This window comes from Chaetura pelagica, unplaced genomic scaffold, assembly GCF_000747805.2.
Source record: "Chaetura pelagica isolate M959 unplaced genomic scaffold, ChaPel_1.0 scaffold11, whole genome shotgun sequence".
In the NCBI taxonomy this organism is placed as follows: domain Eukaryota; kingdom Metazoa; phylum Chordata; class Aves; order Apodiformes; family Apodidae; genus Chaetura; species Chaetura pelagica.
The window spans coordinates 2964683-2977356 of NW_009952694.1; the positions used below are offsets into that span (position 1 = coordinate 2964683).

The 12674-nt window shown below is 36.9% G+C and overlaps 1 protein-coding gene across 1 annotated transcript; it reads right to left on the bottom strand.

The window, feature by feature from the left end:
• Positions 1 to 1475: 1475 nt before the first annotated feature.
• On the bottom strand, positions 1476 to 12471 carry MBIP (MAP3K12 binding inhibitory protein 1). Its single transcript, XM_009993862.1, has 8 exons — positions 12265 to 12471; positions 10286 to 10507; positions 10097 to 10193; positions 8580 to 8645; positions 6444 to 6596; positions 3413 to 3510; positions 2901 to 2939; positions 1476 to 1777 (listed from the first exon to the last, which is right to left on the bottom strand). The coding sequence occupies exons 1-8, from the start codon at positions 12361 to 12363 to the stop codon at positions 1667 to 1669; spliced, it is 885 nt and encodes a 294-aa protein (XP_009992164.1). The 5' UTR covers positions 12364 to 12471; the 3' UTR covers positions 1476 to 1666.
• Positions 12472 to 12674: the final 203 nt, after the last annotated feature.

Consider the following 12674-nt stretch of genomic DNA (forward strand, 5'->3'; position numbering starts at 1 on the left):
ATTTAGCCAGTATGTCCCACCAGTACTTGAATTAAGATGCACATGAGTAGAGGCTACTGTTTATAAAAGATAAAAATGGACAGGAAAAATTACCACAGGGATTTAACAGCCACTTCCCACCACTCTTCCAAGTATTACTGTGAAGTGGTGGTGCTAGGCCAAATTGTATCTACACTGTACTCTTTTGAGCTATGGCTCTTCAAACCAAGAAAAATGTTTTGTAGGCAGCAAGTAAAGCTTATGTACTTGAGGTAATCATTGCAGCTCATTATGCTGCTTCCCCAAAATACCCTCATAATATAAGCCCTTAGGATTTTCAAGAATGGCAACATTTTGTGTAACCCAAGTAGTCTCTGCAGGATACTGTACTGATACACGGCATGCAATCTGAGTAACAGTCCTACACACAGGCAGGTCACAGTCTTGAACTGCAAAAGCACCTCTTTGTATCATCCAATCTTGTACTTGAGGCACTCATAGCTTTTCTAAGTAGTCTCTTCCTGGGTGGGCACTAAGCATCTGAACAGGTAACTATCATACTTCCTTCTTTCCTGGAGCTAGGACCAGAGCTGAAGCAGCACTGTCTCCCACCTCTGGTGGTTCACCCTCAGAGAAGCATTAGGTGCAGCTGCTACAACTGTTAAGACTAGATAAGAACACAAAATCATAGAAAATGCCTACTATTTTTCAAAGTGCAAGCCAGTCAGTACTGTTCATCACATTTGTCACAGAGATGAAAACAGGGACATTGATAGCATGACTGTTGTAAGCCAAGCAGTTAACATAAAAGGCTCTCTCCATAACAGCTACTTTTCTTCTAAACAAGAATAAAGACAGAGACAGCAAATAAACTGAAGAACTAGAATAAATAGCAATTGGTTTATTTAAAACAAATAAAAGTGCACTTCAGTGTGTGGCCAAGGTCTGATCTTAAACTACATATCCAGCGTCCATGCTTCAGAAGACATGCAAGAACACATGGAAGGAAGACAAGCTGGTGCCTTCTGACATGCTTCTCAAAACTTCCCAGAGAGTGGTCCTTAGAATATATTATGTTTATTAGCAGACTATGAAATTTGAATTCCTACAGGACACAGAGGAAGATACGTGAAGAACACGTATCTCTATTTACACATATAGAATTTTCATAACCATCTTTCAAACAGAAATGCATTTTGCTGTATTTTTAACAGCTGTGGAAACAGTGACAAATACAGCAAAAAACCCCAGGTGAGCATGCATACTCCAAGGTGTATTTTTTTCCTAAGACAATTTACTTATGAGGAAGTACTGAATTTTATTTCACAAATCTATGCAAGCTACTTACACGAATCAATCATCAAGAATTACATGTGAAATGTAGCTTTTATATGTGGGTTAAGACTTTCCACATACAACCTGTGCTGCAATCCCCCTTTAAAACAGAAGGAAAATGGATTATCAGAATGCTACTCCTAAAACATTCTTCATTTTAAACTATTTCATTATTAAGACTGTTTTTAAATGAGTTCTTCTGAAAGCAAACTTTCAAGATCACCCAAAAGAAGTTTATATGCCTGCTTTGTTTTCATTGCTCAAGTCATCCCTGATGAACACTACTCAGGCCTATGCTTTAGGGATGTGTAAAGCATGATGAGGATTCTGAAGACTCTGGTTTGGGTTTTTTTTATCGAAGAAGCTGCTCAGCCTCCTTGAACTTGCTTTCTTTTGTTTTCCTCAGTAATGCCTGTCTTATGGCATTGATCTTTTCATCAAGTTCAGCCAACGAATAGTTCTGCTGAAAGAACAAAATAAAAACCACATTTACATCTTGTAACTGCTAAAGAAGTGGACTAGCACTTGATATTTGAGGTCAGTGCACATAGCACTAAGTGACAGAAATTCTTACGCAGAATTGTCTGAATCTAGGATATTTAAACTTGAAAGAAAAAGAATGAAAGCTTAGAAGAAGCGGACAGTCATAATCGTGGATGAATACATCCATGCTATTTCCATTAGATGCTTATTTAACTGGTTCACGAAAAAACAAAAAAATCCTTTGATGTGAAAACATTGGATGAGACTATCAAGATCTTACAGAACCCAGCTTTACAACTGAAGGGCTTTTTCCTATTGCCCAACATCAACCTCCTCTGTGCCCACTGAACCTGACAATTTTTTTTTAATCTGGTCATCATTCACTTTATAAAAATATTTAACCTTATGGAGGATTTTTTTCTTGTAAACAAGTCAACTTCCTCAGTTTCAGATGGCCCACATTCCATTCTAGGCATTCCCCTTCATCCGTCTCCAAGTGTGACAGTTAGTAGCAGACTGTGCTCCAGCTATGGTTTCTTATGCTGAGAAATTCTCTTTTAGGTAAATGGCTAATACATTCCCTTATGTAAAGGTGTTGTGAAAATGGCAAGTCTTACTGACTTAGGTTAATATCTGTTATAACGTCAGGTCTTTCTGCAGCACTTTTGTCCAGTCAGCCATTTCTACTTTTATTGTCTCTTCATAAACTGACAGAAATGAATAATAATAATAACAAAAACAACAAAATACATTTAAAAAATCAAACCACAAAACAAAATCAGAAAACATTACTAGGAGGTTAATCAGAAGTCACAAATTGCTTGTTACCACCAGCTTGATTAACAACAGTACAGATTTATTTTATTCTATCTTCCTTCTAATTGGTGAAAACACTAACCAATCTACCCCAGAACCAACTCTTAGAAGACACATTTCATTGTGACACAAATTCACTCTTTCTCCTTCCCGCTCTTTCTTCACCAGCAAGCTATCCAATGCTGATCCTCAGCTATTTCTGAGAAGTTGGATCTTTGTTTGGTAGGACTTCTGACTACTTTTCACTCAGAACATCCTAAACTTAAACAAAAGTTAACAGCACTTACATGGGGAGGTTGAACCTTTCTCCTCTTGCCAGAACAGCTCTAAAGACAAGACATAATCAAAACAGACTTAATGTCACACTGACAGAGGACCACAAGTAATTCTCTAACAATGTTGACAAGAGTCTTTAAAGTAAAGAAAGAACATTGACTGCCATTCCATGGATTAAAGAAATCTTTTTTATAATTAAGTGTACTTTGGAACATGAGAAATCCTACTGAAGAGCAGTCAGAAGCTGTTGAAGCTTCTCCATGCTTGGTGGAAAACTATCAACTTAACTGAAGCTTCCTTTTTTGCCCACAACAAATGCTATTTCTTTTCAAATGAAAAATCAGAACTTACAAAGGTGTTCCACATGAAATATAACCATTACACCAAGCCAGAGCTGTCTATCAGAGGTAGACAAAGGTCTGCCCTCTAACCCTTTAGATTTTTTGCCTGTACATCAAAGATTTAAGCACAAAAGTCCAAAATGTATTTAGATATGCTAAAACAAGCTGAGATAATTTCTTACTACAGATTGAAAATATTCAGGAGACAGTCCTTCCAGCTCAAGGATTTTATCTTCAAGCTTCTTAATTCTCTGATAAATGTCTCTTGGTACAGGACCACCTAAAGACATAAGTAAAAAGAAATCAGGAAAAGCTCTTGAATAAGCTTTGTAACAAAAGATTGCAAATTTTACAGTTGAATTCTTCAAGTCCAGCTGTCAACCTGCAGCTGAAACAAAATTAGTGGATGGTATAATAAAAAGGAAGGGTTTTTAATATGATTCAGAGTAAAAACTGATTGATAAGCCAGTTCATTCATCAAGGCAACAGACAACACAGGTGGTTGAAATATGTCTGACAGTGTCTCTGGAGCAACTTACCTCCATTGGTCACACCCCAAATGTTACCACTTCAAAACTGAAAGCAGCATCAGGAGGGAGCAGATGGGAGAGCAGACCACACATGAATTCTGCATGATACCCAAGACTGTTCTGAAGGAAACCTATCTCCACTGAGCATCAGAGGTTAGAGGACAGGAATGACTCACACTTGAAAAAGAACAGCCCCTTTGTCTGGCCATAGATAAGAGAAGCAGGAGTGGAGAGTGTGTGTGTGGAAGGGAGTAACAGAAGTTTGAAAAACAAACAAACAAACAAAACCACCCCAACCTCTCAAAAATCCAAACAAAAAACCCCTAAAGACACCACAAACAAAAAAGCAACAGGAAAAAAACCCCACCCAAACCTATTTGCTATTTGCAACTATACTACAGCAGCCTGCATTTGTTCCCCATGTAAGAACAGAACTGATCAAAGTATCAGCCTTAGAAAGCATCTAACTTATGCTACATACTATTCTATAAACTGTAATCACTGTTTATCACAACTAACTATTCCTATCATAATTAAAATTATAATCTGGTTCTGAACAGTAGTGATAACCAAGGCCTCAGCAAGCTTTATTTCTTCCGTTTCCACCCATTTCCATTTATTTCTAGGTCTGTTAGGTAAGACAATTCTATTTCAGAAGCTACTGAAATAAGCACTAATGCAGAGTTTTATTGCCATTCATCTATTTCCTCAGACAGACAATTTTGCAGGTAGCTTCCCTCTTTCAGTTCTGCTCTCTACTCCTCACTCAGCAGCCACTAATTTAATTGGCTAACCTCTCCTCTCACTCATTTAATAACTGCTATCTTTTAATGTAAAGGGAAAAGAGCAGCACTACCACTAGAAGCTGCTGTTCTGAAAAACAGCAGGTTAGTCAAGAGTAACTCATCAGAAACTAAAACTGGTGAACAGGTAGCTAAGGTAGGTTACTGCTCAGATGAATACTGATTTGGACAGGAGTTGAGCTGGAACTGCCCACTTTTATCCTCTTCAACTATACTGTAGTTTAGCTGACCTGTCCCTTCAGATGAAATTATGTCACCTACCATAGGCACAACCTGGAAGTAAGAGCTCCTCCTTAGCTAACCCCAATATTTATCCCTGATCATGCATAAACTCCAAAGCTACTACACATTGTAACCTTAATGTTGGCCAGCCACATGCAAATTCAATTTCCATGCACAAAAAACAACTGATTTTTGAGACATCTATGTAGCTAAGTGTCAAGCTTTAACTGCTGCCTTAACAGTATCTAGGATTCTACTCTCCTTGCCACCAGAGGACTTTGAAGCAGTATGTGTTCACAGAACAATATTCACCATATTCTTAGAGAATGGATTGACATCTTTTCAGTAGTCAGAAAACAAAAATGGTCAGAGTGTGTCTGCAGTGTGACATGTAGAACATTCACTTTACTAGGTGAATATCTCAGGTTCTGTTCTGTTTCAAAAACACTTTTCAGGAACAATAGCTTCCTCCTCGCTAGTTGCATCATTGATTTACATTCTAGAAAACTAGGGCTCAGGTGAAATAAACAACTAAATATAAATGTCAGTAGCCTTTCCACATTCTGGGAAAGAAGCTTCTCATTAGCTATATTTCAAGAACTGTCCACCTCTAGGAAAAGGTGTCTTTTGGGTTGATCCTATCCCTCAGCCCACATGCTATCCATGAAGCAGGACTGAGTCCTAACCTCATTTTTTTCCTGTTCAGTGGGTCACCCTTAAGAATTTTCTTACTGATTTGGAGTATGCTGTGTTTTGGAAACTTGACATTATACCACCCACTTTTACAATACATTTAGTACTAGTTTTTCTGTATGCATAAATGTAAACATACTGAGTGTTTGAATCTGTGCTGTGATGTGCCATATGAGCTTTGTATTTAACAATTCTGGTAAATGGGTTTCAAATAGGGAGGCGAAAATTCACATTTTGTCCATTTTTAGATAAGGAAACTGTGGTACATGTAGGTGGAATAACTTGCCTTTGGTGACCAGAAAGTTAAGGATAAAGTCAGGATTAGATAACGGTTCCTGAAGGGTGGGTTTCAATAAGGAGGGGCCAGTCTCTTTTCAGTCATGCCCTCTGATAGGGCAAGGGATGCAAACAAGAGCCAGGAAGTTCCATCTTAACATGAGAAAAAAGTTCTTTACTGTAAGGGTTACAAAGCACTGGAACAGGCTGCCCAGAGAAGCTGTGTAGCATCCATCTCTGGAGACTTTCAAGACCTGTCAGGATCCGTCTGTGTGACCTGCCCTAGATTCTGTGGTGATCCTGCTCTGGCAGGGGGGGTGGATCTACAGAGGTCCCTTTGAACCCCTAACATTCTGTGATTCTGTGTGACTCCACTAGCCATAAAGAACCTCTACCTCTAAATATCTGAGATGGTTTTAATCGCATTCTGAAGTGCCTCTCTCTTGTTTGCCAACACATCAAGTGTATATTTACTAACTCACTATCCTAATTTAGGCATAAATCTGGGTTCCATTTTGGGCATAAGAACCTAAACATTACACTGTAGTCCTTGGGTTGACCAAACCCTTCAGTGGATCTACCCACTGTTTTCACAGACACAGTTTTTATACTTTCCCAGTTTTACTGCCGTAATGATAACTGTAGCACAAACTGGCACACCAATTTCAAAATTAAAACATGATACAAACCTGTTTGTAACCGTAAGTGTGTTTCAATATTTTGCAATCTCTCCTCAACAGCTTGGTTTCCACAATCATGAATAGGCACATTGACTTTGTGACTGGACCCATGTGCTCCTTCAGATCTAGTCTGAGGACCGTATGTATTTACTACCCTAGAAACTAGGTAAAGAGAACACAAATTTAACATTTATGCACATGAAACAAAGTACATCTAACTAAAATATTAAAAATACTAAAATGTGAAAACCTGTGTTAAGAAATTGTGAAGGGTCCCCCACACATTAAGATTAAAGGCTCAAATGAAAGTATTCCCCTATTTTTGTACAAGTAACTAAACTAAACAAAAAACCTAGGACTTTACATATGCAAAGTAAAAGAATTACTCATATATTCATGTAGAATGGCAGTATCTAGAATCTGTCATCAAGTGATTAACAGCAGAAAACCCAGTATCAGCAGTTGCACATATGAGCTGTTGTGAATACAAAGAAGAGGCCAGACTGAACATTACAGGAAGCATCACAAATACATGAAGATGAGGGGAGGTACACAACTAGAAGAACCACGATGGGCCTCAGCAAGGAAGTTCTCTTCGAACTTTTGTTATTCAGGTAACAGCTTTAATGACTCTTGAGCTGCTTCTGAGTCTCTCCTGCCCCCCAGCTGATCCACATTGTCATCAGAAGACTTTGGTCTCTTCGCTGTAAATCACCATCATTTCTCAGTTCCTTCCTGATACTACTGCAGTATACTGCAATCCTAAAGGCTCTTGGCAACTCCAGACACTAAAACACACACGTTCTTACTCAGTACTTCATGTTACATTCTTGCTTCAGTTCACACTGCTTTTACCTCCAATTCTTTTCTAAGTGTTTACATTTCAGGAATGAACTGTTTTAGTTTTAGTTACTTGAAGCCCAAACTTTTCTTCTTCCTGCAATATGCTTCCAGTCAAGCTACAGACTAGCAGTTTAAAAAAGTGACCTCTGAAAGGGGTTCTTAGTGAAGGATTCTGAACTCAAACTTACAATAGCAGCCTTTCCAGTATCTGAAGGGGGCCTACAAGAAAGCTGGGGAGGGGCTTTTTACAAAGGCATGTAGCAAGAGGACAAGTAATAATGGCTTAAAACTGGAAGAGAGGAGATTTAGGTTAGACATGAGGAGGAAATTATTCACTATGAGGATGATGAGACACTGGAATGAAGTGCCCAGGGAAGCTGTGGAAGCCCCCTCCCTGGAAGTGTTCAAGGCAGGTTGGATGGGGCTTTGAGCAACGTAGTTAAGTGGGAGATGTCCCTGCCCATGCAGGGGGGTTAGATCTAGATGATCTTTAAGGTCCCTTCCAAACCAAATCATGCATTGATTCTTCAATTATGCTCTCCCTCAAAGCTCACCAGACCTTTTAATGCTTATTATACCTATCATAATGCTTCACAGTACTATTCCAAGCTTTTCAGTTTCCTGAAGGAATGAGTTCAAGTGGATATTTGAACACTATCACTCTGAAAAATGGAAGAGAGGGTTACTTTCATTCTCATTTTGGAAATTTCGTTTATTTGTACAGAGTAGCTTGTGTACACCTACAGAGCATTAGATGGACAGCAATCTTTTACACTAACTCCTGTTGGGACAATAATTTTACACTACTTACTCCTTTCCAAATGGTAGTGCAGTGGTAAGCTTGTTCTATATATTGTCCCTTCCTATAACTCTATGGCTCAGAACTTCCACTGTGTCCCAAAACTATTTTCTAATTCAATATACTTAGACAGACTAACAATAAACGGAAGGTAAGAAATTGAGATTAGATAAAATTAACTGGACTGATGACTTCTCCTTAGGAGAAAAGCTAAGAATTGTTCAGTTGCTCTATCCTGCTTTATCTTTTCCATTTTTTCCTTTCAGGCAATGAAAATAAGCTACATTCCTTTGGTCTTCAGTTCACAACTATCAGCTTAATGAACCAGTTTTGGGATTGAAAACATGGGAGAAGTAAGCAAAGAAGTATTCACTAGAGTAAAAACATCAGTATGTTAAGATTGCTTTTTTTAAGCATTCTATTAAAAAGTTTTTAAGTCAAAGATTCAACATCTGCAGTTCCACCTGGACACTTAATAAATGGGTATTAAAATTGTTGCTTACCCTTTATATGGCTTTTAAATCCAGGATAAGGTGTGAAAATTGCATCTGTTCTGGCACAGCTGTTTTCTAGATAAGCAATAAAAATATAAAAAGTGAGGTCCTAAATAATTATGTATTTTTAATTTAAAATATTCTACCCAACATTATCTTTGAGGCTTTTAAAAAATCTAAACAGTATTTCAGACAATAAAAAGATCATAAATACTTAATTCATTCTATAAACACTCACTCATTAATAGGGTCACACACTTTCATGGACTTACTGGTTTTAACTGGTCCATGCATAAATGTATGTAAGTATATATAAAGGTTTATTAGATCAGGACCAAATTCCTTCCAATTTAAATTTTATTAGGTTTTTACTTTCCATTGAGTTTCTCTGTAACTTAATTCTTTTTTACTGTTCAGAAGCCTTTTCCCTGCTTACCACTGCTATTCTGTTCTTAAGTCCTTTTTTTGAAACTGTTCTTCTATTTTTATACTGGTCTAGTTTATTCATCGGCATTCTTTTCGCTCCTACCTGCATTTATTATAATGTCTCTGATTTCTCTAATTTTCTTAGCCATAAAAACCTACAGACCATCTTAGTTTATTCTAATGTTTCTCTCTTATTCTGTGTTTGTATATACCAAAGCTTTACACATTTTGTTATGCCTGAGCATACAAAGGAATGTCTTACAACAATTTCTTCTGCATGTAATTAACAATATTAGGAAATGATATTTTTCTAGATAGAATATTCTAATTGACTTCAGCTGTCTCTTTCATTACAACTAATATTCAAGGAGTTAAACTCTTTTCCTGTAAAGCTTATGAACGATAAGCTTTGATCTCTAAAAGCCTAAATACATCACAGAGACAATGCACATCTGGGCTCACAGGTACTTAGGAAATGTCTCTGTACTACTTATGCATATAAAAGTGTCTTCACTTTTAAGATGCACTTGGTTACAGTTTCTTATCATGTTAATGGTATCCAGCCTACCAGATGGATTTAAGATTATTTCATTATAGATATAGTCAATTGTGCCAGTTGGTGCATTAAAAACACCAAAAGTGTGAGTAATGTTGAAAGGAAAGTTAATTTAGGTAGTTGCTAATTCATATTGATTGTAAAAAAACACTTAGTAATTTTACAAGCATAAAATTAACTGCAATTTGAGTATATATTTCACAAGACACCTCTGAATTGCAATTCTGTTGACTTTGGAAGGCACCTTAGCTAAAACATGGGAAGAATAGCTGCAAAATCATCTGACTTAAGAATGCAGCTCTTGAACATAGTGATAGCTATAATCGTTCTGTCTAGGAAGTATTAAACACTGTCATCCAGTGACTTAATTCCTTTTTTCTCCATCTGACAACATCTGCAGTGCACATGGAAGTTCTTAATTTTAAAACAAAGTTACTCTTAAAATAAAGTTCTGCTTTAAATATAGAATAGTGCTTTTGAAAAATAAAGAAATAAAAAAACATCTTAAATGGCTGTAAAGATTAAAGTCTGGCTAGCCAGTTACCTTGATTACAATCAATAACATTGCAAAATTCCCTGACATTATTTTCATTGATCTCAGCTTGTTTCCTCTCGATGAAGGCTGATATCCGCCTGTCAATCTGCAGGTAATAAACATGATGGCATATATCTATTTCATTCTTTAAATTCAAAATTTGGAAAGGTCTTTTATTTATTTAGGTAAGTCACTTACTTCTGCTTTTCCAGCTTTTATTTGGACCACCTCTGGATCAAAATCAATATGAGCACCCTTCAGATCTCCCAAGTCATACCTCATGTACTTCTCTTCAGTCTGACAGTTACCACCATAAAAATCCAAACTTGTCTCACAAGTTGGGCCTTCTGTTTTACCTGCAGGTTTAACACATCCTATATTTTCCTCTTTAATCAATGACTGAAGTTTTTCTAAGAGAGGCTGAACAAAAAAAACAACAGTATGTTAGGGTTACAAAAATAAAAAAGCCAAAAAATCCCCAAAACAAAAAGTAAAAAGCCAAGTACTATTAAAATTTCTAAAACAGATTGACTGAAATAATTTTAGGAATTACATAATCTGCTTCTGATAGAACACATAAACAACATTTTTTAAAAGGAAAAAAGAAAAAGCTGTAGTTTCAAATACTGTGCACACCGTGATTCTGGCCTTTTTGACCTATGCCTTTTAGAGATTTTCTGCAAAATTTCTTCAAAAATCTGCCTGCCTCTCATCTGTAACTAGCTAAATCAAAGCTTCAATCGTTGGCACCAATGCCACTTAATTAGCATGTCATTCAAATGCCCACTCAGAACAGTAAGGCTTAGTATTCTTCCTCTTTAACGTGAAAGCCAATGCTTTCACACTGTAAAGCCTCTACTTTATCACCACAGTACTACATCCTCCACTTGAAACTGCAGTTGCCCAAGTGAACAAGGGAGAACACAGACATGAAACACATAGGCGTTATCCTGAACACATGCTTTTCTTGACACGGTTGATTATCTACTTAGGTCATGAAATTAAATGAGAGAATGCACTGACATTTGTAGCAGCAAAAGTAAATGCTTGTTATTCTACTGCAATAACTCTTACACAAGATCTCATAACAAAACCTCAGTACATTTATACATCACAGCCACTATTTTATTTTTTACCAGTTTCATCTAGTCTGCATTTCACTGTTTATTTTCCCTCAATTTTTTTTTTAAAGACAATACGATTTCTAGCAGTCACATATCCTGAAACAGAATAACATTTCTACTTGCAGTGTTCTTACAGTAGGATGCAATTTCTACTTGCTTTTATCTAGCATATTTTCTCTTTTTGTTTAGCACACCAAAGATTTGGTGGATCTCCAGAAAACATAAAGGGACTTCTCTTTTACCTACAGACAAGAAAATACAGGCACTTCCTTTTTCACCCTCTCAGAATGACACACTTGAAATAATTAGTTGACTAGCTGAAGTAAAAAACTATGTTTAAACCTTCATAGTTTACAGATGAACTACCAAGGTCAAAACACTGTTCAGTTACTGGCTGACAAACTGTTCACGTCCCTGGCATGCAAGTGAATTAGACGTACTTTTGGTAGGGTTGGAAAGTTTCAAATAGTTAAAAGAAATAACAGTAATGGTGACGGGCTACTTGGCAAGATGAGACATTAATGTCAAAGAAATTACTCTTAAAAAAACCTCCAACAACAACAGCAAAAAAAACCCCCCAAAAAACAACTCTGTGCTGAAAATATATTTAATTGCAGCAAGACACTCCAGGATGTGTCATGCTGGGATAATGCCACTTCTTGAACCACTGAAAGCACTCCATGAGCCTCAAAACTCACCCAACGCATGGAATCATTATCATAGCATGACACACACCTGCCGTGTCTTATTGCTTAATTATAACCCACCATAGATGGAAATGTATCCCATCTACAGTGCAAGTCTAGAAATCAATGAGGCTGCATTTATTCAGCCTGCTCACCTACAGTGGCTGTTCCCACCACTAATCTGAAAAATCTTTAAGTCCCTATGAACCACAGTGGAATCCCAAGCATATAATACTTTTGCATCCTTTTTTGTTGGACATAGCAATATTAAGATCAAAGCGACTGGCATTTTACATTCCATTTAGTATAGCTACATTCAGCTGCTGATCACTTTTATCAGGTTGAACGTGCCCAACAAAATATTTACCTGCAAACATAAAATATGCTGCTGAAGTGCACTAAAGAGTACTGTTGGCTGAAGTGCAGGTGTGCTTTGAAGCTTGCTCCAATCGATTACAACTTTCATGATATCGTCTCCAAGGTTAAGCTTCAAGAGGGCAAAACAAACACAACAAAAATTATGTTGTTATGTAGTACTAATATTAAAAAAGTATACAAGACTTCTACAGGACAAAAATTACGCTCGATCTCATACAGACCCCATTTTTATATGAGGACATTAGAGAGGTTTGACACTAATTATAATTCAAGTAGCTGTCATTTACAAAGTAAGTTAGTATTTGTACAGTTTATTAAAAAATTAAAATTCCTTACTGCCTCCTCACACTTTTATTGTATTAATCTGATGTTTAACTGCAGCAAGTTCTCAATTCAATT

What these genes read in the sequence shown, in the direction of transcription:
- MBIP (XM_009993862.1), bottom strand. Translation starts at nt 12,363, where the DNA reads ATGAAAGTTGTAATCGATTGGAGCAAGCTTCAAAGCACACCTGCACTT. An exon ending in TGTTATTGATTGTAATCAAG is followed by an intron (nt 8,646 to 10,096) that starts GTAACTGGCTAG and finishes TTGCTTATCTAG; the next exon opens with AAAACAGCTGTGCCAGAACA. An exon ending in CTGAATATTTTCAATCTGTA is followed by an intron (nt 2,940 to 3,412) that starts GTAAGAAATTAT and finishes TCTTGTCTTTAG; the next exon opens with AGCTGTTCTGGCAAGAGGAG.